The sequence below is a fragment of the Bos grunniens genome, chromosome 1 (genome assembly GCF_055505025.1).
Source record: "Bos grunniens cultivar Pamir isolate PY7600 chromosome 1, Bosgru_T2T1.0, whole genome shotgun sequence".
NCBI lineage: Eukaryota > Metazoa > Chordata > Mammalia > Artiodactyla > Bovidae > Bos > Bos grunniens.
Genome location: NC_141165.1, coordinates 114268975 through 114294341, shown reverse-complemented (window position 1 = coordinate 114294341; position 25367 = coordinate 114268975). Strand labels below are relative to the sequence as shown.

The window sequence follows — 25367 nt, the reverse complement described above, 5'->3', positions numbered from 1 at the left end:
CCATGCAGAAAGCTGGTCTCAAGACAGAGACGTACATGGAGGCAAATCAGACACGTTTCCAGAAGGAAAAGAGCAAAGCGTGTGTTATGAGAAATTCTTATAACGAAATTCCATTTCATTACTCAGCGACTACAGGAGATTTTTACAGAAAAGAAAAAAATCAGAACAGAAGAGGAATGCCATTTTTCTAACAGTGCCGGGAAGTTCATGTGGGCCTGAAAATGGCTTTCCTCTTCTACTGTTGCCCCCTACAGGGCAGGGCTTCCCTCTGCTGCTGCTGCTGCTGCTGCTGCTGCTGCTGCTAAGTCGCTTCAGTCGTGTCCGACTCTGTGCGACCCCATAGACAGCAGCCCATCAGGCTCTCCCGTCCCTGGGACTCTTCAGGCAAGAACACTGGAGTGGGCTGCCATTTCCTTCTCCAATGCATGAAAGTGAAAAGTGAAAGTGAAGTCGCTCAGTCGTGTCCGACTCATGGACTGCAGCCTACCAGGCTCCTCCACCCATGAAGAGATATGAAGCTGTAAATTACCTGCCCGGTCCCAGTACGGTAAGTCATAGGTGCCTTTAGTTTTTTTCTTTCTGGAAAAATACAGGAAAAAAAAAAGCGCAAATAGAGTGAACTCACTAGTAAGAAAGCTCTGAAACAGTAAGATAAACACTCAAAAGTTAATAATTAGTCAAGAGTACACACTGCTACTTGCTGATCTACCCGGGGGAGACCTCTTTTTCATTTGACTTTCAAAGTTGCCATGGTTGAATTCTGGACTCTCAATAAATATTAAGCAACTATCTGCTGACAGAGTTATTTTGTTAACCAACTCTTTCCCACTCAAAACGGATAAAGAGTTGTGTTTTTTTTTTTTTTTTAAGACTGATTCTGTAGATAAAAAAGCTGAATCAAACCAGAGACCCAACCCTGACATGTTAGGTTTATTTTGGTTTCAAATACAAATTTCACAAATCTGTTGATTCATCAAGTTCACAGGACAACAAGAATAACAAAACCCTTACATTTTCTTCTCCATTGTTATTATTTTCTCAACTTACTGTTTTTTCCCTACGGTCCTTTGCCCCTGAGAAGTTTAAAGTGTCACACATACCCTTAACTGCGTAGACCTGATTCCTCTACCCTGCCCAGGACAAGCCACACCATCACTAACAGGGAGAGAGCTGAGGACCATGCGGGCTGTGGAGAAGGTTCTCCTTAGCCCACTCCTCAGAATTCAGAACATCTTTCCCTGGGGAAACTTCCATCCCTCCCTAGCATTAAGAACTGCTATCTACAGAGAAAAATATCAAGCACATGAAAGGACATTTTCTGGTTCAAGAATGTAAATCTAATTAAAATAATGCTCTGCAAGCTAAAGAGAAAGAAGCTGTTGCATCGTTATAAATGAGCTCCAGAGGGTTATGTGATTTGCTCATGATCACAAATGAGGCTTCCTCAAAAGCCCAAGGTATGCGCCTTTCCTACTTGGACACATTCTTCTCCAGTATAAGACTGTGTTTTTATTATTGATACTAAGAGCTTCCTCACTTAAAAGTATGGCTGTATTTAAAATATAATACTTCATTATTTCAAGGAAGTAAAGTGTAAAATTTGTGGATAAGAAGATAGGTGCTGAAGCTGTCCAATGGTTGTACTATAAAATAGGATGGCATATTCTTGATCTCAAATGAAAAAGCTTCAGGTTGTTTATTCATGACATGTAAAGTACTTACAACAGTGCCCGGCATGGGTCAGGGAGTCAGTAAGTGGCAGCTGTTTTTATTATTACTTTTCTCCTGGCTACCTTCCATAAGCCCCTTAATGGCAGTTCCTCTTTGCTCCTTGTCACAAAGCCAGTTGTCTGCAATTTCATTCACTAAGTTCTTAAAAGTAACCTTAATTCTGCAGCTCAGACCTTCTGTCCTGAACAGGATCGTGTTCCATCTACCTCTCTGTGGAGTCTGAATACCCACAGAGTCCTCTAGACACCATCCCAAACTCATCCCAGGACTTGTCTCGGGGCTCTCAAACAGTTCTGCTCATCATTCCTCACCCCCCGGCCCGGGGCTTTAACCGTAGATGATTAGACCTGATCAGCTGATTGTCAGAGGCCTGGACCAAATCCCCACCCTGCCATGTGCTGACCAGGTGACCTCGGCAGGTTACTTGTGCCCTGTCAGTCTCACTTTCCTTTTCTGTAAATGGGATCTGTAACAATACCTGCTTTACAAACTGGTTAAATGAGTTAAACATGTAAGGCGTTTAGAATAATGTGTAAAGTCAGCATTTCATTTGATTTTGTATAAAGATTTGCCATTGATGTTCTCATCACCACTATTGCTGGAGAGCAGCATAAACTTCCCTTCTTGGACTCTCCAACAGCCCTGTTCCCTCCTTCCCCTCCTCACCCTCCCCCGCCATGCTAAGCTGTCAGTCCTGCAGACAGGGTCCTTCCTCCCATGGAACACACTGTAGTCAGTCCTGTTTTGATGGGATTTCTTTTGTGTTATGATTCCTACTCCTCTTGTGTGAAACTTATGGGATTTAAGCTATTTATGATGTATGATGTGTGTGTGTGTGTGTGTTATTTGCTCAGCTATATCCAGCTCTTTGCGACTGCATGGACTGTAGCCCAGCAGGCTCCTCTGTCCATGGTATTCTCCAGGCAAGCATACTGGAGTGACTTGCCATTCCCTCCTCCAGGGGATCTTCCCGATCTAGGAATTGAACCCAGATCTCCTGCATTACAGGCAGATTCTTTACCAACTGAGCTACCAGGGAAGCCTGTACGACTTGCTACCTAGTTCAAAATGGGAGTCCCAGTGGCCAAGGTGAGCTTTCCTAAGAGTTGTTTTGAAACGTCTGCTGTAGGGTTGCCAGTGTCTTAGCATGGTAAACTGAGAACATTACTTTAGATCAGAAGTTTGATGGGCCATGTACAGCACAGGAACAGACAGAGAGACCAAAGGAATCAGGACTCCTCCCCTGGGTAACAGTTACTCCATAAGAGGAGACCACTGAGCTGAGTGACCTGAAGGCTCTTGGCTGGAGGCCCTGACCCCATGCACATGGACGTTGCCTATGGCCCTGCTGGGGCCAAGGCCTGCAGTTGGACCAGAGACCGCTGCTGCTGGTGCCAAGACGCCTCCTTCCAGACTGCTCCTTGGAGTGGTTCGTTACCCCACTTTCCCTACTCTGCCCAACCTGAGTTCTGTGCTAATTACGTGTAATAAACCCAGTGACTTGTTGAACACGGACTACTGTTTTATCTCCAATCTTGTGATTCCTATCTGCCCTGAGAGCTCGGCCCTGTGACAAGCAGGTTCCATGGTGGATGGTTATCTGCAATGTATTCTCTCCCACTGGACAGACTTTGGGGCTCACGAGAGGATTCCCACCAGATGGCTCAAATATTTGGTACAGAGTCAGAGCGCAAATATTTAATGGCTAAACAAATGAACTCCCTCCAAACCTGTTAAGCCACCAAAGCTGTCCCCGCTGCTATGTTATCCCTACTGGTCTAACTGCACAAGCCAGAAACTGGAGTGAATCCTAGATCCTCCTCCTCCTCTGGCAAGCAGCCCATCAAGCCCCCCACTGACACCACTGGCAAACTCTCCCCCTCATGTCTGCCCCCTGTCCTAGAACTGATGTGTTATGTTCTTGCCTGGCCTTAGTAGATTCCTAACTCATCTCTCTCTTTTCTAGTCTCTTGTCTCTTCAATCCACCCTCACCAACTGCTGCCACCATTTACCTACAGTCATCTGAGAGTATCACCTGCCCGCTGAACACTGGTCAATGTCTTCCCCATCTACAGAAAGCCTTCCTGGTCCAGACCCAGGCTTCATTTCTATGAGTCTCCCAGTGCTCCCCCATGCCAAGCCCCTGTGAGACAACTCACTATTCTGCCTACATTCCACATCTCTGTGCCTTCTCCCAAGCCATGCCCTCAGTCTGGGCCATTCTCTCTTCCTCTATCTAGCTAAAATCAACTCCTCCTTTAAGGGAAAACTTGTCAAATATGAGTATTACTCTTTTCTGGAAAGAAGGTTTCAGGTAACTCTCAAAGTTCTTGCATCTGTGTTCCTCTGCACTTCACGTACAACTCCTCAAGCCAAAGTACAGTGGTCAATCTGCCAGACGATCTGGAGATAAGAATGTGTTTCATTCTCTCAGTAAATGTTACTCAGTGTCTGTTATACCTTACTACTGTGTGTAACCCAGTGTGTAACACAAAGTTTGATATAATAAAGGTACTCAATAACTTTTTACGGGATTGAACTTACTCATTTTTTACGAGAATAAAGGAGAAATGTACATATTTTTATTTTAATGACCACCTTAACTCTTCCTCTCAAAAGGGTTCATCTTCTATATTTAGTTCTATTTCATATTTGGAAACATCCCCTCTAGGACCAGTCAGGTGAACTGGTTTTGCACTGACCTGTTTCTCCAATGCCAAGCACACACTAGTATGAGAATGAGAGTGGTGAGCACCATGACTAACACAGGGACAAGGACCGCGGCCAAGGCTACATCTGAAAAACAGCAGCAGACAAAAACACATTAACACCAAAGAAAGAATCATTAAGGAGAAGAGTAAAGATTAACCGTATCATCATTCAAAGTTTTTCTAGCTCAAAAAAAAAACAACCCCATAATTTATGTCATGAGAGTGGGCACAAGTGGTAACTGTAGAGATTTCACAGATACATGGAAATTTGTTGCATTATTTGCTCCACCATTCTATGTTTTTAAAACACCAAGACAGATTAAAAGACAAATGATAAACCAGGAAATATTTTCTGCATATGTGATAAGAGGTTAATAATAGTTAATCTATTACAGAGTTTACAGTAAAAAATAAACAGGAAGGTCAGTAGAGATAATAAAGCAATGCATTAAGAAGCAAAGAATTCAATGCGAGGTACACTGAAAGCATATCGTGGAGCACAATGCTGCAGATTACATGCGTTACCTGATTGAAGAATATGAGGATTCTTACAAGAAACAATTCTCTCAGTACATAAAGAACAACATAACTACAGACATGATGGAGGAGATGTATAAGAAAGCTCATGCTGTAATACGAGAAAATCTAGCATATGAGAAGAAGCCTAAGAAAGAAGTTAAAAAGAAGAGGTGAGGTGGAACTGTCCCAAAATGTCATTTGCTCAGAAGAAAGATCAGCTTCCTTCAAGTTCAGGAACAGGCTGCCAAGAGTTAATAAACCAAACCTCAATTTGCTATCAAAATTTTTCAGATAAAGACAATAATAAACTTATTGAACAAGCGAAAAAAAAAAAAGGGGAGCATTAAACATGTTCACCTCACTAGTAATCAGAGAAGTAGAACTCAGACAAGAATAAGATGCTATGTTTGCTTATCAAGTTGGCAAATATTTAAAAGAACAACTAATTGCTGAAGAGGGTCTCAATGCCTATTGAGATCATTCTGATTGGCATTTTGGGGCAAAATTTATAAAAAGGTGTTACTTGACAATTCTCTATGCAGAATTATTCTTAGGAGAAAACTATGATGCCATTCAAAGATGTACCTTTAAAGATCTTTGCTACTGTATCTGCAGAAGAGTGAAAACCGGGAAGTGATCCAAATGCTCAACAATGAGGGGGAGGAAGTAAATCACTGTATCCTCCTTATAATAAAATATTACCTAGGTACTGGAAGTGACTGCAAAATAGTTACAGATGTGAAAAAATAACAACATAGTACCAAGTTGTTGTTCAGTTGCTAAGTTGTGTTCCACTCTTTGGGACCCCAGGGACTGCAGCCGCCAGGCTTCCCTGTTCTTCACCATCTCCTAGAGCTTGTTCAAACTCATGTGCATTGAGTCAGTGATGCCATCCAACCATCTCATCCTCTGTTACCCATTTCTCCTCTTGCCTCCAATCTTTCCCAGCATCAGGGTCTTTTCCAATGAGTTGGCTCTTTGTATCAGGTGGCCAAAGTATTGGAGCTTCAGTATCAGTCTTTCCAATGAATATTCAGGGTTCATTTTCTTTAGGGTTGACTGGTTTGATCTCCTTGCTGTCCAAGGGACTCTTGAGAATTTTCTCCAACACCACAGTTTAAAAGCATCAATTCTCTGGCACTCAGCCTTTTACTGTCCAGCTCTCACACCTGTACATGACTACTGGAAAAACCATAGGTTTGACAATACACATCTTTGTAGGCAAAGTAATGTCTCTGCTTTTTAATACACTGTCTAGGTTTATCATTGTGTTTCTTCTAAGGATGCAAACATCTTTTAATTTCATGGCTGCAGTCACCATCCTCAGTGATTTTGGGGCCCAAGAAAATAAAGTCTATCACTGTTTCCATTGTTTCCCCATCTATTTGCCATGAAGTGATGCAAGCAGATGCTATGATCTTCATGTTTTGAATGCTGAGTTTTAAGCCAGCTTTTTTACTCTCCTCTTTCACCTTCAAGAGGCTTTTTAATTTCTCTTTGCTTTCTGCCATAAGGGTAGTGTCATCTGCATATCTGAGGTTATTGATATTTCTCCTGGCAATCTTGATTCCAGCTTGTGATTCATCCAGACTGGCATTTCACATGATGTATTCTGCAAATAGTATTAAGTATTGAAACCAAATGCATGTATGAACAAGGCAGAAACCAACACAATGCTGGAGCCTGCGGGAACTTGGAGATCACTTAATAAGGGGATTAAGTCATCTCACTCTATAGATAAAGAATCCTGGGTAGAAAATGGTCTGCTTAAGGTCATCTGTATGGAACAACTGATCAAGAAAGGAGTAAGACAGGGCTGTCTGCTGTTGCCCTGTTTGTTTAAGCTATACACTGAGCACATCATGAGAAATGCCAGGCTGGATGAGTTATAAGCGGGAACCAAAATAGGCGAGAAAAACATCAACAACCTCATGATAAGCACATGATAGCACTCTAACGGCAAAAAGCGAAGAGGAACTAAAGAGCCCCTTGATGAGGGTGAAGGAGGAGAGTGAAAGAGCTGGCTTAAGACTAAATATTAAAGAAAACTAAGATCATGGCCCCATTACTACATGGCAAACAGAAGGGGAAAAGGTGGAAACAGTGACAGAATTCCTCATCTTGGGCTCCAAAATCACTGCAGATGGTGAGTCCAGCTATGAAATCAGAACACAATTGCTTCTTGGCAGGAAAGTGATGACAAACCTAGACAGTGTGTTGAGAAACAGAGACATCACTCTGCCAACAAAGGTCCATATAGTCAAGGCTATGGTCTTCCCAGTGGTTAGGTAGAGTTTTGAGAGCAGAACCGTAAAGAAAGCAGAATGCCAAAGAATTGATGCCTTCAGACTGTGGTGTTGGAGAAGACTCCTGAAAGTCCCATGGGCACCAAAGAATTGATGTCTTCACACTGTGGTGCTGGAGAAGACTCCTGAAAGTCCTGCGGGCAGCAAGGAGATCAAACCAGTGAATCTTAAGAGAGATCAACCTTGAACAGTCACTGGAAGGACTGATACTGAAGCTGAAGCTCCAGTATATCGGTCATCTGATGTGAACACATGACTCATTGGAAAAGTTCCTGATGCTGGGAAAGATTGAGGGCAGGAGAAGAGGGCATCAGAGGATGAGATGGTAGACGTGAACTTGGGCAAACTCTGGGATATGGTGAGGGACACGGAGGCCTGGTGTGCTGCAGTCCATGGAGTCACAAAGAGCTGGACATGACTGGGAGACTGAACAACAAGGTCATCTGGTTCAAAACTGGGAAAGGAGTATGTCAAGGCTATGTATTGTCACCCTGCTTATTCAACCTGTACGCAGAGTACATCATGCAAAACGCTCGGTTGGATGAATCACAAGCTGGAATCAAGATTAACGGGAGAAATATCAACAACCTCAGATATGCAGAGGTTCACCCTTATGGCAGAAAGTGAAAAGGAACTAAAGAGCTTCTTGATGAACATGAAATAGGAGAGTGAAAAATCTGGCTTAAAACTCAGTGTTCAAAAAACTATTAAGATGATGGCAAGGCATCTGATCCCATCACTTCATGGCAAATAGATGGGGAAACAATGGAAACAGTGGCAGATTTTATTTCTTGAGCTCCAAAATTACTGTGAACAGTGACTGCAGCCACAAAATTAAAAGATGCTTGCTCCTTGGAAGAAAAGTTATGACAAAACTAAACAGCGTATTAAAAAGCAGAAACATCACTTTCCTGACAAAGGTTCAATAGTCAAAGCTATGGTTTTCCAGTAGTCATGTATGGATGTTGAGAGTTGGACCATAAAGAAGGCTGAGCGCCGAAGAGTTGATGTTTTTGAATTGTGGTGCTAGAGAAAATTCTTGAGAGTCCCTTGGAGATCAAGAATCAAGGAGATCAAACCAGTCAATCATAAAGGAAATCAACCCTGACTATTCATTGGAAGGACTGATGCTGAACCTGAAGCTCCAATACTTTGACCACTTGATGTGAAGAGCGAACTCATTAGAAAAGACCCTGATGTTGGGAAAGTTTGAGGGCAGAAGGAGAAGGGGACAAACAGAGCATGAGATGGTTGGGAAGCATCGCCAACTCAGCAAACACAAGTTTGAGCAAACTCCGGGAGACAATGAAGGATAGGGAAGCCTGGCATGTTGCAGACCTTGGGGTCGCAAAGAGTTAGAAATGACTGAGCGACTCAACAACAGTAAAGGTCATCTGGGAAGTTGGTTTTTTCCCCCACTCCTTAACCTCCTCCTGGCCATGAGGGTGACGATAGCAACAACTGCTGATATTTACTGGGTGGGAAGCTCCAGACCTGCATCTCCTTTACTCCATATCATCATAACCCAAAGAAAGAGCGAGCCTGAAGATCCAGGAAGGGAGAAGATAATCCATAACACCAGGCCTCTGAGAAGTAGGATGGATGGGAAATGGATGAGTATGCAGGTTCCAGAAAAAGGTTCCATTGAAGTGCCCTTCAAATGGCTTCTACTTTGTGAAGTGGAAGATGTAACTGAGAGTGAGTGAGGATCTCTAGGTCAAGGGTTTGAAAAATACAGAGAATGTTTCTAACAACTACTGCTGGGAACAGACAGAAGAACTAACCAGGGAAACAGAAAGACCACCAGCTGGTACTGAGGGAGGACCCTGATGTTAGAGCAGCACAAATCTGACCATGACGTGATTTTCACCAGCATCACTCTTACACTGGATGTAAAAATGGAGAAAGGAGAAGGGCATACAACAGAAATCATGACTCAGGATAGAAAGGACTAAGATATTAGAAAAGCATAAGTGCTTTATCCCTAAAATGTGTGAAACTGTAGAGAAAACAGTCAGGCTAAGATGGATACTGTTTGACTTAATCAGAGGTATTATTAATACAATATATGCTTAGGTTCAAAAAATAATAAATTCTATACAGTACTATTTCAAAGAAAAGGAGACAGGAGGTCTTCAATCAAAAATGCTCTTTGATTAGTATGCTCTTTGTTAGTCTTTTAAAGATTACATGGACCCTAGTTCCAGAATAAAATGCTTTAAGAACAATTTTAGACCTAAGATTTTAAAATTCTATAATCAGATTTTAAGATGAGCAACACTTAAAAATGACTATTCTTCCATATGGTATGTGGTCTGGGATTCCACCCAAACGCATGGTTTCTGTAAATTGAAGGTCTTTGTGGGATGCTGAAATTTCTTGTCTCTGTCAACTCTTGCTTCTTTCTAAAGTGGACAAAATAAATGTTGCCCGCCATTTCAATAATCAGAGTGTTGCCTCAAGTTCTCAGCCACTACCCCCTACCCATGACCATGTACCCCCAGAGGAATTTAGGATGGAGAAAATTGGAATACTGACTCTAAACAGTTAAGATACATATTAATGAGTAATTTCAGTGAGCTCAGACTCTTGCATCTTCCCCTACATAGAAAAGCATTAAAACCGTTAACTTTAGATGTCTTGTTTTTTTATCTTTTTTTCCCCAGCAAAAATTCCTATATATCCCAGCTCCTCCTTTATGTCTTTAGAACAGTTTCATAGAACTACCTGAGCGGCTGTATCCCAGACTACAGTCCTCAGTAAGAACCTGCATAAAACACAATTCTCAACTTTTAGCTTGTAAGTTTTTTTTTTTTCAATCAACACTAGCCTTTCCTGCAGCATGAGAAAGACACAGGTCTCTTTGGGAATACTTTAGAAGATACGAAGGAAACTGATGTGGAAAGTTGTAGAAAGCTATCTGAATCCAGACAAATTTTCAGAAAATGAGAATGATTAAAATTGTATTAAGTTACTCTGAATGAATGCTTTCTCTTCTCTGCACTGTCCTGAAAATTAGGGTGCTTTTTATCTGTCAACACTGAAATCAATTCCTTAATGGCATTGATGTGATGTTTTTGTTCCTGAACTCAACTGAAATTTTGTTTTCAACTAGTAAAATCAAAAACTAGTATGCTTATATATGTTAACATTTTATATAACAATAATAAACAAGCTTGAAAGTAAATTGGAAAACAGTATTTGTCGTCTTAAAAAGTAACTATAAGCATTTAAAAAAAGAGATCAAATTTTTAAAATAAATGTTAACAGTATCTTTTATTTGTTTTTAAAAAAGTATATTAATTTTCACCAAACCTTTGTTATTTTTCTTCTTCCCTTTTTGCTACCAAATCCCTATCTAACAAATTAATATACAATCAGAAAAAAGTTTGCTTCTTGCTATGGTTTTAGTTATTTTTAGAAAAATTTTCTTTGTAAGGCTGAGGCTCCATGTATTTATAGCTATAGAAGGGGAAAAAAAATCACAAAATGAATTTTATGATTCCTTTATCATCTAAAGTTAATTATTTTAGATGATAACTTTATCATCTAATTAATGATTGTAATGCTTTTCTATGTAGGGAAAGATGCAAGAGTCTGAGCTCACTGAAATTATTCATTAATATGTATCTTAACTGTTTAGCGGAGAAGGCAATGGCACCCCACTCCAGTACTCTTGCCTAGAAAATCCCATGGATGGAGGAGCCTGGTAGGCTGCAGTCCATGGGGTCGCTAGAGTCGGGCACGACTGAGCGACTTCACTTTCACTTTTCACTTTCATGCAATGGAGAAGGAAATGGCAACCCACTCCAGTGTTCTTGCCTGGAGAATCCCAGGGACGGGGAAGCCTGGTGGGCTGCTGTCTATGGGGTCGCACAGAGTCGGACACGACTGAAGTGACGAAGCAGCAGTAACTGTTTAGAGTCAGTATTCCGTTTTTCTCCATCCTAAATTCCTCTCGGGGTACATAGTCATGGGTGGGGGTAGTGGCTGAGAACGTGAGGCTGAGAACCTAGAATACAGCAGCCAGCTCTAAATATTTAAAGAATCATTTTACATTGTAACAGATAAAAGAACTTAACAATGCAGCCAGTTTTTTCTATAAGGTATGGAGTTGAACTTTTTGCAATACTGAAAAAACAAGGGGGAAAAAACTTTGAGGGTTTAAAAGCTGGAGATGTTCCTGAAAACTTGTTAAAAACAAACAAATTCACTCCTATAAACAGGTGTTAATTTTTGGTCTGCATACCTTTGGTCACACTTGGAGTTACGGTAGTGTTTTTGATTTCAGGAGCGGCAGTTGTCTGCTCTGTCTGTGTAGGAAATTCATTTCTACTTCGAGGTTGTAGTGGTTGAGTAAATTTGGGGGCACGACCTTGAAAAAAATTTTAAAACTCTTTATTCTTTTATCTATACCAACTTGATTAAAACAGTTACTTTATAATGCTTTTAACATACTTATGGAAAATTATACCACAAAACTAGGGAATACTGAATGCTCACTTTTAAAGGAGGCATACCTTTGGCTATTTTTGGAGGGGTTGTAGTATTTCTGAGGTCATTGCTGCTCCGAGGAGGCGGAGGTTGAGTAAGTTTTGGAGGACGACCTTGAAAAATGGTTTAGAAAAGTTTCTACATTTTGCTTATAAAAATCATAGTTAAAAAATAGTAATTTTAAATGTCTTTAACATTTCCCACAGTACTTAGTTTTGCACAGTAACTTTAAATCTCAGAGAAAGATGTCAGAACGATAAATGTACTCTGCAGTAAATGCACAAATATACTTTGATTTCTGAGTTTTTTAAATAATTAAATTGTCCGAAAAGAATCTTCTTAGGAAGGAGAATATCAGATGATATTGAAAGGAAAGAGAATGTTGAAAGGATAAAGCTATAAAAATGTTGTCACAATATATATGCTTACTACTCATTCAACTCATTTAATAAATATTTATGGAGGGCCTACTATGTGTCAGGCACTATGGTAGTTTGGGGGGATATAACAGTAAACAAAGTATTAAAATATTATATAATTTTGATGGAAGTTATTCCTACTTTTAATTTATTCAAAGTAAAATGTACTTAGGCTAAGATGACTGTTACAATCATCAGTGCTTAAATGATAGAAATATTCTACTACATGAGACCTGATTATAAATGATTAAGGTTGAGACTACTTTTGGAAATCCAACTCTTTTCTTTGTCTCATCAGTGATGCTCTTTCTTCTTCCACCTGTAACTTTAGAAACCAGTTTGATATTTAATATGATAGTTAATAGGGATAACTATTTCTTTTTAAAAATCTCTTTAAGAAGATATGATAACTACAGGATAAGCACATTATTATTAGTTTCTCAGAGAACAGCGAAGTCATTTTTAATCAATGCAATGAAAACAAGATGCCTTAAACATATTGTTGAATTACCTTTAGGAATAAATTGACATCCAAGCAGTTCCATTTTCATGGCAATTTTCTGCTGCCATTGGGTAGGATTCACTCTAATAAAACGTGCAATAATTGGTGGCAAAAAGTTATTACGCACATCCTGGTGATAATCTTTGTTTCCTTGAAATATCTTTAAAAAACAACAAAAAAAATTGGTACTTTACATCAACAGAGGCCAGGGCTAAACTGCTCCACTGAAACATGTTTTTGAGTTTTGCTCTGGGCCTTAAATGAGCTCTGCAAAGTATGACAAGAAGCATTAATTTGTATGAAAATAAATCATAATTTGGAAAAACTATTAAGAAGCTGCACATTCTTCATAAAAATGTCATAAAAGGAAATACTGAATATAAAAATCATTTTAAATGACTTAAAAACATAACAAAAGTTCTAACTTGGCAATTTGAGGAGAAGGTTTTAGTTGTAGTGCACAATATATTGTATTAATAATTCCTGTGGAATCATCAGCTATTTAAATAAATTTATTTTTAAAGTAAAGAATAATTGAACATTTGAGGTCTTAGAGGAAATGCTTTACTGTATACTTTTCATAATTTTTCTCTCAATAAATTGACTGAAAGTGAACACACTAGTAAACACATAAGGGATATATATCTCCACCTACTGGAGAAACTGTATAAGCACAGTTCCCATTTCTCTGCCAGCGGAGAGTGGGAAAACCTCACAGACAAAGGATACCGGGTTGAGTTCTTAGAACTATACTGTCTCAGAAAGATGAGAACTAAAGCTGCTCAGGTCTTGCCTAACAACACAAAAATGTAAGCCTTGAAAAGATCACGATTTCCAAGTAACCTAACTGCATCCCAGAATAGCTATGTGTGCCACAGCAGAAAAGCAGGTCAGAACTGATAAGCCAGACCACTTCCTCATTTTACAGGTAAGAACTCTGATCCTATAGGCAGTGGTTTAGTTGCTAATTCATGTCCAGCTCTTTGCCACCCCATGGACTGTAGCCAACCAGGTTCCTCTGTCCATGGGCTTTCCCAGGCAAGAATACTGGAGTAGGTTGCCATTTCCTACTACAGGGATCTTCCCAACCCAGGAACTGTACAGATGTATCCTGCGTCTCTTGCATTGGCAGGTGGATTCTTTACCACTGAGCCATGTGGGAAGTCCCAACCTAGAACTCTAAACCCAGTGAAATTATCTTTCAAAAAAGAAGTCAAAAATATTTTTTCAGAACTTTGTTAAGACGTTTTTAAAATATAACCATTGATAATACTCATGATTATAAAAATTATTTCACAAGTATAACAAATATTACTATACAAATAAATATGGATGTGCTAATAGTAAAAAGTTGTCAAGTTTGGGGGCATTAAGCAGAAATAAGTTACATACAGAGACAATATTGTTATTTGCTTCAAGGGGTGGAGGCTCACTAAAGGTGAAGTTCATGTAACATCAAGTAGAAGAGAAGGGGGAAGGCCTTGAATAACAGCTGAAGAGTTTAGATCCAGATGAAAGACTAAAAGGAACCCCTGGAGTTTTTTGAACAGAGATAAGTGGCAAGTGAAAATGTCAGCATACCATATATATGACAGAGAACTGGCAGTATCGTAAAATCAAAACAAAACTCATGAGGAGTTTCATTGAAAAAATGTGCTCGTAATTCAATCCCAGGTGAGAGGCAGTCACCTTCCCTGGGGACAGGGACCCCTTGCGGTAGGTGGATCAAGACCGGGAGCCCCAGTGAAAGAAACTGACCTCCAGTTGAGAGCCACCTCTGCTGTTCTCTCTCTACCCCTTAGCATCTGTTCTGGCACACAACAGAACTGCCATTTTTGGCTAACTAAAAAATAAGATGAGGAAATTCTCTAGGTAGAAAAAAAATAGTTGTTTTTTTACAACAAATGTTGGTAAGATCTTGAAATGATCTTTCTATAATTTCGTATAATTTAATGCCCTTCTGCCTTATCCTCTGCACCCCCCTCACCTTGCCTAGAGAGTAGAAATCTAGGAACAAATTAGGATCTCCACATTCTGTGGATTGATAAGAAAAGTTTTTTAAAGATAAGAAATTAATTAATTGTAATAAATAATAAATTATTTAAACAATGTAATTAATATTGGAAAAAGAAATCAAGAAAGTACTTACCCTTACAATCATCAAAAAGGACCCAGAAGCCCTGAGAATGTCCTAACCATGTTAGAAGGGTAAGGCTAATAATTGTGCTATGCTTAGTCACTCAATCGTGTCCAACTCTTTGTGACCCTATGGACTATAGCCCTCCATTCTCCAGGCAAGATTACTGAGGGGATTCCTATGCCCTCCTCCAGGGGATCTTCCCAACCCAGGGATCAAACTCAGGTCTTCCACATTGCAGGTGGATTCTTGACCAGCTGAGCCACCAGGGGAAGCCCAGTAACCAACACTACCTAAAATAACCAGGAGAGGGCAGAGTAAGACCAAATGATATTTAATTGTTAGTATCACAAAGGAAGAGCTTCTGTGGCTTATTGCAAAGGCCACACCTACCCATCACCCTCTTCTGAAAATGCTCTTTAGAAATACTTTAGTGATCATTTTACCTTATCCTGGTCCACACCAGGCTCTCTGTACACAGTCCACCTCTGCCCATCAGCACTGTATAGAATCTTGTAGGCTGACACGTAGTAATTGTGCTCCACCATGGTGGAGCCAGTAGTCACAATGCCTAGAAACAGGAAGGTCATTCATTAGAGCTCACAGTCTGATCCTTGAAGTTTGTTCATCACTGAAGCATTAACACCTAAAATGTACTGTTCAAACAGTTCCGTCTGTGGCACAGGACCATACCTAAGGGCAAGGTTTCATCCTGATAGGAACTACTCCTTGGCTTTGTTCCCTTGGAGGGACAGGAAGAATTATGACCACATATAAGGAAAGGACTATTGTATTTTGGCAGCCTGTATTCATGTCATTGCAAAATACTGCTCACTTACTGAAAAAGAATGACTTCCTGGGAATGAATAAAGATTATTGGCATTATTTTTAGTACCAAAGCAAAATAAATTTTAACAAGCAATCCTAACCAAATATTCTGACCATTTGTTCAGTTCAGTTCAGTTCAGTTCAGTCGCTCAGTCGTGTCTGACTCTTTAAGTTGCTGTAAATAATTAAATTTATACTCGGCACGTGGGATATTATCTGTAGCACTTAAAATGGAATCATTGAACACAAACTTCTCTTAATGACTGTTGTTGCTGTTTAGTCACCAAGTCGTGTCTGACTCTTTGTGACCCCACGATTGTAGCCCTGCAGGCTCCTCTGTCCATGGGATTCTCTAGGCAAGAACACTGAAGTGGGTTGCCATTCCCTTCTCCACTTAATGACTGTAGGAGATGGTTATTTCAGATGCCTCAAGATCCCTTTACTCTAACACTACCCTAAAAAAAAAACTTACTACAACGAAAAGAAAAACTAATAAGAATCAAGTACCAACTCCTCTCCTTTGCAATGTTTTATAAAACCTTCTTTGGTCACATTAATACCAGTAAAAGGAATTCTTTGGGTGTTCTTTGGAAGGAATGATGATAAAGCTGAAACTCCAGTACTTTGGCTACCTCATGCGAAGAGCTGACTCATTGGAAAAGACTCTGATGCTGGGAGGGATTAGGGGCAGGAAGAGAAGGGGACGCCAGAGGATGAGATGGCTGGATGGCATCACCGACTCAATGGACGTGAGTCTGAGTGAACTCCGGGAGTTGGTGATGGACAGGGAGGCCTGGCGTGCTGCGATTCCTGGGGTCGCAAAGAGTCGGACACGACTGAGCGACTGAACTGACTGACTGACTGAAACTAAATCTGGTGGTGGTGGTTTAGTCGCTAAGTTGTGTGTGACTCTTGTGACCCCATGGACTGTAGCCTGCTAGGCTCCTCTGTCTGTGGCATTCTCCAGGCAAGAACAGTGGAGTGGGTGGCCATTTCCCTCTCCAGAATTAAACTTAAAATCATATAATTAAATTTGCAGTGACCAAATTTTCCATGAAATTCTTACATGTCACCAGGTTTTCAAATGAAATCAGCATAAATTGTCTAGAAAATTCTGTCTCTTTTACCTGTGATCTTCTTTTCCTTATTCAGATCTACTTGCAACCACTGATATTCATCAGTGGCAAAAGCAGCCCAAGGAGGTCCAGGTTTTTTCAGCCTGGCCTTTTCAGGTTTCCAGCTGTTCTCTTGTCCTGTGTGGTCCATCCACTCCAACACAGATGATGCTGTTATTTGAGCATCAGCGATCACGCCAGATTCCATGCCCAGTGTTCCATAACAACCTGAAACAAAGAAGAAAGTAATTCAGTTTCCAGACATAAACTCAAAAAGCTATAAATACTTATTCATTGGAAACTCTGAATTGTACCTTTAATTAACATTCACTATGCTGACAATAGCCTATACTAGAGGATTTCAAAAGCAGGCAAATGCTTCTTGGGTCTGTCTTTGTGTTTCATCAGAGAACATACAGACGAATTTATTCACAGCAATGCATGTGAGTGTGCTCGGTCACGTCCGATTCTTTGCTACTCCATGGACTGTAGCCCACCAGGCTCCTCTGTCCACGGAATTCTCTAGGTAAGAATACTGGAGTGGGTTGCTATTTCCTCCTCCGGAGGTTCTTCCTGACCCAGGGATCGAACCTGCGTCTCCTGTATCTCCTGCATTGGCAGGCATATTATTTATCACTGAGCCACCTGAGAAGCCCATTCACAGCAATAACCACTAGTTACTGGTGACACCTTACCCTCTCCCTGGGACACTTTCCTCAGTGGGCAACAGGCTCCCCTACTCAGATGTCACCTTCTCCATGAGGCCTGCCCCAACCCACTTCAAACTTCCAACCAGTCCCTCCTGCACTGCCTGTCCTCTCTCCTTGCCTTATTTCCTACATCTTCTATAATGTTATAGACAGTACATTATAAACATTCATTTACTTATCCACTGTTCATTGTCCATATCTCACTACCAGAATGTAAATTCTGCTCACTTTTGTTTCACTAGCACCAGAAGAGTGTCTGGTGACAAATGAAAAAAGGCACTTAATATTTTCTGTTGATTAATTACTTCAGACATATTAAAAAAAAATCCCTTTTTCTTAGGAAACTTCCATGGTCACTTGATCATTTCTCTATTAATATAAAACCTCCAGTTTATTCTATTCATTAAATTATTATCTATTTTATCCTAAAGGAAATCAACCCTGAACATTCATTGGAAGGACTGATGCTGAAGGTCCAATAATATGGCCACCTGATGCGAAGAAATCGACTCACTGGAAAAGACCCTGATGCAGGAGATAGAAGGCAGGAGGAGAAGTGAGTGACAGAGGATGGGATGGTTGGATGGCACCCCCAACTCAATGGACATGAGTTTGAGCAATCTGTGGGAGATGGTGAAGGTCAGGCAAACCTGGTGTGCGCCAGTCCACGGGGTCACAAAGAGTTGGGCACGACTGAGTGACTGAACAACAGCTACAATCTATTTTCTCTCCTAGAGTTATTTGTGGTAACTAAATGAGGAAGTGCAAAAAAAAAAAAAAAAACCCAAAAAAACCAAAAAACCCATCACAACAAAAAACAAAACCTAGAAATTGGCAAAATGCCTGACATACAGTGTTCAAAAAAAAAAAAGGCTATTATACAAATCATAATAGTTATGAAGTCCATGAGAGGCTTACCACTTGTCTTAAATGTAAAAAGACTTGTAGATAAGTGTCCCCTGAAAGAGAAAAAGGTTTCTTGGTGACATTCATATACAACACATTACTTGCTCATATTTGTCTTAGCAAAACTTTCTTGTTTTTATTTTACTAAGAATCATCTATGGCTATATATTAGTCAACTGCTATTGTTCCTAGCAAAAAAGAAGTCACATTTCTAATTAAGCAGAACAACTACTGAAATCAGCATAAATAATTTTGTCTTCAAGTATCTAGTGCCTAGTTTCATACATGATTATATAAGTGTATCCATGCAACTTTTAATAAATACTTATTCTATTTCTTTCTCATATTAACATAGGAGATTAACACATTCCTAAAATGTTTCTACAGAAATTGCTTTTTGGGACTATAAAACAAAAGGTGACCTTCTCAGAGAAAGAGGCTCAAGTTTCCAGGGGCAAACAAGAAAAGCTGGCTACTAAGAAGAGACTGCATTTGTTACAGGAAATCAACGTTTCAGTGCTACAAGGTAGCACTGCATTTGGGTTTTGTAACAGGCAGGAAGGTGCTTGGGGAGAGCGCATGGGTGGACAAGTGATTAGTTCACCACATGGCAGGTCCAGGGGTCCTGAGGAACTTGCAGGGATAAAACCATCCAAATCAGCAGTGTATATGTCTGCCTTCAGCACAACATTCAAACCATTACAAGTGGATGTGACTTGTCCTTCATTAAAAAAAAAAAAAAAAAATGAAAGAACTCATGAAAAAAAAAATTCTTTCTAAAAGTAGAACAGAGGAAAGGAATGAAACAACTTGCATAAAATTATCCAGAAGAAACCAGAAGAGAAAAGGTAGCTGACTCCATCTATATCATGGATGGACCAATGACAGTCCAGGTGTCGCCCGCTTTGTGTGGTCAGACAGCTTAGAATGGTTTTTACATGGTTAAAAAGTTGTCAACAAAACGAAAAAGAGTAAGCGACAGAGACGCTGGCTTTCTACAGTAAAACTCTCCACTGTCCGGAGTGTGGAGCTCTGGACTTCTGAAGGAAACTGGCCCAGGACCTACAGAGAAGCTGGTTTCAATTACACTGCAGGATCGGGCGTGTCTGAGATGTAAGGTTTAGGGACAGATCACCCATACTATGTTTCTATTCAGTGTTTCAACTCCTCCCACTTTTGATACCTAGTTTAGGTTTTGTGAAACAGTAGATCATAAATACAATGAAAACACATTCCTACAAAATTCGCTCGGGATGGCAGGGATTCATAATAGTACTATCTCTGATTTATGTCAAAATTTGACTTCTATTCAGTGTATTTCAAATATCTTAATCCACCTTGGGCCACACAGGCATAAGGAACAGAGTAGTTATGCCTTCTCATCTTTAAAATGAAGTAAAGATTTGGCAATAAACTTCTAGGCTCATTCTGGGCTCTTTCTACGCTTAGAAAGAAACAAATTACTCCCCCAAGTGACTACCACCCTCTCAGCTGGAGAACAAGCCAAGAGAGCACAACCTTGGCTGTGCGCGTCAGTGCACTCAGACGCGGACATAGCCGTGAGTCCTTATCACACAAACGTTATTTCATGAACACCATCACCAGCAATACCGCTCAGGCCTCATTTGGCCCTACCCCGCCCCATGCAGCACGTTTATTATAAACAGCACAGGTACTTACACCACGGACGTTACGTTGTTAGCCAGGGAGCTTTCATAGTATGGGATGCCCTTGCTAATTACGACACTGATCTGGCCACCCAAAGTGTTTGACACGACGCCTGCATGCACACCGGCCATGCACAACGGGGAGGACTTCAGGAAGGAAAGAAACAAGATGAGTTCCACATTTTCTTTTGATAATTCATAAACAAGACAGTTACACTGCCTCTAGAAATCATTTAATCTGGGCAGTTTTCTTAATAAACATGGGGTAGATGACTGGTAATATAACACAGAATAGATTTTTAGCAGAAGAAAAAGAACAAAACATTACGTATTACTAAAAAGAAGTAATTGTCAGAAAATAAAAGTCACGATAAACAATAGTTACACATCTGTCTATGAGAAGTTTTGGCATCACTTTAACTTAAGTCTACAGCCAACTTACATCTCTATATCCATGAGGGATGGCTCCTGATATCTCAGCAAAGGGGAGCAGGCAACCAGCTGGGCAGTACTTGCTGTGAAATAAAAACAAGTTAAATGGTACACGTTGCTGTACTTTCTGGGGAAAAAGACCAAAAAATAACACTTACCATTTTTTAGTTCACTGTAAACACCATAATCTCACCAGCCTGAGAGAACCACCACTTCTAAAAGGTCCTTAAGACTTTCTTCCATCCATCTACACACATCTTCACCCACATATATACAAAAATCACCTCATATTCTACATGTTGATTTGATTATTTTATTTCATAATGAATGGCAGACATATTTCTACTGTAAAAGCAATTCACAATACTTAGTAGCTACATAATACTTGATTTTGTGGATGAACTGTAATTTGATTCACCCATCCTCTACTGATTAAATTAAGGTGATTTAAAATGGCATTCATTCACTTACTCACTCATCCACCCACACACTCCACACGTTTACATGTATGTCTGTAACTCTGTCTATTAAGTGCTGGGCTGTGCAAGGGGTGGGGTTCACGAAGGTCAACCAGACAAATGGTGGCGGTCCTCCCTGGGTTTACATGCCCAGGTAGGAGAAGTATTAAGTATTGAGCCAATACTTCATGAAATCAAAGAATGAGATTATGTTTCTGCTGTAAAGAAAAGGTAGTCTGTGAAATAATCAGGACTCTAACTTCACAAAAGTACGATGAACATCTGGCAAACCTGCTATGCGCCAAGCAGCATTCTGAGTTACACTCAGGTCATCCACGTAAAGACCCTACGTGGGGTGCTAGGTACCATCATTGTCCTCATTTTATGGATGAAGAGGCTGAGGAGCTGTGTTTCCACGTCACACAGCAGTGCCGAGGCAGCTGGGCTCGTTTCTGTGTTCACATGTGGGGCTCTGCAACTGCCTCAGCCAGGGGATGGGGCTCTGAGGAAGCGGAGCCTCAGCAGGGAGCCAGAGACCACCACCGCAAGACAGCAGGGACATGCGCCTCAACCAGAAGGGACAGCCTCTCCCTGGGGCAAGGTGGCTCACGTGGGTCTGGACCAAGGACAAGCCACGCAGGCCGAGCGCGGTGAGAAAGGTGCGGCTGGTCTGAAATAAACCTGGAACAGGAGCCAGGGATCAGATCACACAGAAGCTGGGGGGTCTGTGGTGAGAAGACTTGGGGGTACATTTCTAAAAGAAGTCATTAAAGGATTTTGATGGTGTCTACACATAACCTGATTCATTGTGTTTTATTTTGCCTTTTTTTTTTTTTTAAGTTCTTCTGGCTCCTGGAAAGAAAAGAGACTGTAAGGACCATGAGTGGAGGATAAGACACTGTTAGGTAGTCCACGCAAGAGAGGATGGCAGTGTGCACTTGGGTGGTGAAGATGGAGCTGGTGCAGGGTGGGGTTCAAGACAGCTGACCCTCTGGCAGGGCTGCGTGACACACACTGACACCAGGATTACCTCTGCTGACCAGGATCCCCCTGGAGGGCTGAGGAGTACCCCCAGCTCACACAGAGAGAATCATTCTTGAAGACAAAATGAAACCATTCTTGAAGATAAAATGAAGTTTCTTTGGGAAGTAGTAGCAAGTTGGGGGAAGTAAGTGAGATGGGTCTTTGAAGATAAGTATGAATTTACTAAGCAGCAAAGAGTAAAGTGGTTCCAGACAAAAGTTCGGAGAGCTCAGAGCAGTATAAATAACCCAGAGACGTTTCAATGTAAGACTAGAAAAATGGCCTACAGACTATTTGCAAAGGACCCTGAGAACCAGGCTAAGGAACAGTGATGGTGTTTTGTCATAGTAAGTTTTGAAATAATATTTCAAAGCAGAGGAGTGATAGAACACAGACTTTAGAAAACAACTTGGCAGAATGTGAATGGCAGAAAAAAGCCAGCAAAGGTTAGAAATGGGAAACCAATTATGAGTTCATCCTAGTCCAGGCAAGAGTCAAGGGCGTAATGCAGGGAAATGATAGTAAAAATGCCACCGGGGTGAGAACAGTGAGGAATTCTCTAACAGCCTCAATTGTCTTCCTAACTCTTTTTGAGTAAAAATAAATAGCTCTTCTATCTTTCCAAGGAGTTTTTACTAGATTTTGAAGAGTGACTAGTTCTACTTTTAAAGTATATCCAAATTATATTTCCACTGTGGAGAAGATTTAAATGCTACAGGTAAAGCAAAATTTAAACATGGCAATTGAGTGGCTTTAAATAAGCTCTGATTTATTGATGTTTTAGAACAATGGTTATGAGTCATACAACATACATTATAATCAAGTGCGTAAGATGAGGATAAAGTAGATGAACAGTAACGTTTAAGAAAAAAAAGTCACAAATACAGTCATACCTGAACTCAGGTTCCAAAAATTTGGATGCAGTGTCTAAACAAGTAATTAGATCTAGAAAAACAAACAAACAAAAAAATGATTCAATAAAATTAGGTTTACTCTTGCAGAAATACCAACTGTTTTTCCAAATCCAAATCATGTTGTTTTAAACTTCAAAATCTTAACAGGTTGTACTTTTAATTTTTTTTAAAGTTTTTGTTAATTACGACTTATTTCTGATTTTAAGTATCCTGATTTCTGGGGCTATGTCTGCTGCTGCTAAGTACCAGTACTAAATACTGCCACATCACCTCATACAATCACATACCATACACATGGATGGTACACAGAAAAAGTATAATTTATAGCCCTGAAGTAGCTTCTATAATATACAGCTCATGAAACAAAAAATGTTTGTTATTACAAGACTAAAAATGATTCTTTGCTGATTACACACAAGGAAAACAGTAACAAAAGAGAGGTGAAAAAAAAAAAAAAGAGAGGTGAGTTAGTTCCATGGCTCTAAACAATTGCTATTCAAAATCTGGTCCACGGGTAGACCAGCAGCAGCAGCAGCATCTGCTGGGGTGTTACTAGGAATTCACATTCTTGAACACCATCCACAGCTACAGAATCTCTGGGAGTGGGGCCCCAAAATTTGTTTTAACAAGTCCTGCAGGTAATTCTAAAGCACACTCTGCACAAGATGAAGCATAAAAGTTTTAACATTTTCTATCTCAAAATCAAATCTGTGTAAAAGCTAACCTTGTCCAATTAAGAACTAAGTCACATGCTGTGTATAAGAGGCTTCTGGTCCAAACACTTCAGTGGTTTCCTTCTGCTCTTAAGACAGAGGGCAAAATTCTCAACATGGCCCACAAGGTCCCACCTCAAGGAACAACATCTCAAGGTCTGGTTTTGTCCCCATCTTGCCTTCTTGCCATATGAGCCTTCTTTCTGTGCCACGGTGCTCTCTTGGCCAGGAAGGCTTTCCTACTATCCCTTTACCTGGCTGACCCTCTCTAGAGCTCAGCTCAACCATCACATCCTCTCAGAAGCTGTTACTGATCTTTTCAAGTCCAACTGTGAGAGCATATAGTAGGCACTTACAGGTTTTCTGGTTTAATGAATGGATGACTATATATATTCTCACAGTCTTATGTAAGAATGGTCTGTTGCAATTCTAGAGTTAGAAGCAACATCATCTTATGTCTAGAGACTGAGGCTGTTGGTCTCTATCTTGGTATCATCAGCAGCTATCAGAGCATACAGTTTTAAAAGGAGACTTTCTACCAACATTTACTGAATAAATGGAAAAATAAAAGTTTGATTGCTAGCATGTTTGGCTAAGTCCAATCATAGACTAACCCACAGGAGGAAAACCTAGAAGGTCGTAAGCCAATCAAAAAGGTGAGACTTCACATACAATATAAATGATGAGGCCACCCAAAACACTGACAGAAGTAACACTTCACATGCTTCCTAGCACAACGAAGGGGCACAGATATCTGTTAAATCAGTAGAAAGCACAAAATAACTAAGTATTCTTTTTTACAATTCTGAAGGGAAATTATGTATTTATTATCCAACTGATATGTGTCTTGAAAGAACTAGAGCGTAATAACTGTTAAACTAACAGGAAAGTAGTATTTTGAGAGTGAGTACATGGATTAATATTTACATACCACAGGTACTTGAATGACAATTAAGTTAAATTTGTGTTTAAGGAGTTTGAGGGGATACATGCCTGGTTAGAGTTTCATGACCACCTGGTTGACTGACTGGGAAAAGCAGACAAACTGAATTACCTGTACTTTATAGCTATTCAAGGCAATCTTTACACAGCCTCAATAAGAAATTATTTTCCATTTTCCTGCTCCACCAAAAGACTTTCCAACTTCTAAGATTAGAAAGTGAACTTCTAAGATTAATAGCCTGGGATGAAAAGGTAGCTGTGTGGTCCAGCATGGTATTCAAGCCACAAGAGGACTGCCAGCTGGCCCTATTACCTTCAGGCCACATGCCAGAATGCTAGTCTTCTATGGATATACTTGATCAGAGCTGGGCTTTATTATAGTAAAAGTCCACGCAGTGCTGAAAGTCCAGATTATGCTCGAATGAATGTAACTCACGTGACCTTGCTCCCAAATGCCCTGGGGGCTCAAAAGCGCTCCTAGGAGGAAAACATGAATTCAAAACAGAAGGCTTTATAAGGAGAGTTAAGAGGACAACAGACAGAGAAAGGAAGTCATGATTTAGAGATTTTGACCTTCACAACTCCACAAAGGCAAAGGAAATAGCAATTAAGCAGAGAACTGAGAAGTTTTAAAATGTGTTTTTCTAGAAAGCATTTCCCAAGTAAATAGCCTTCCAGAAAAAATCACTATTACTCTAAGGCTCCTAGTTAATAAGTACACAGCCTGGGCAAGATGAATACAGCTCCAAGAAAACCATCTGACTCAGGAAAGACTTCACATAGCAATGTAGGAAGTTATCGTAATGAATGGAACAGAACTGAGGGTCCAGAAATGAATC

At 40.3% G+C, this 25367-nt stretch overlaps 1 protein-coding gene across 3 annotated transcripts in view; it reads right to left on the bottom strand.

Annotated features, from left to right (window-relative positions):
• The window catches only part of DCBLD2 (discoidin, CUB and LCCL domain containing 2), an 84203-nt gene that overhangs the window by 6074 nt on the left and 52762 nt on the right, over positions 1–25367 (bottom strand). For all 3 annotated transcript variants that reach the window (XM_086410593.1, XM_086410604.1, XM_086410612.1), the window contains 11 exons: positions 22853–22904; positions 20489–20561; positions 20060–20193; positions 18392–18432; positions 16776–16991; positions 15267–15391; positions 12693–12843; positions 11789–11875; positions 11518–11643; positions 4435–4528; positions 530–579 (listed from right to left, as the gene is read on the bottom strand). In XM_086410593.1, coding sequence (XP_086266719.1) covers positions 530–579; positions 4435–4528; positions 11518–11643; positions 11789–11875; positions 12693–12843; positions 15267–15391; positions 16776–16991; positions 18392–18432; positions 20060–20193; positions 20489–20561; positions 22853–22904 — 1149 coding nt within the window. The remainder of the gene's footprint in view (positions 1–529; positions 580–4434; positions 4529–11517; positions 11644–11788; positions 11876–12692; positions 12844–15266; positions 15392–16775; positions 16992–18391; positions 18433–20059; positions 20194–20488; positions 20562–22852; positions 22905–25367) is intronic.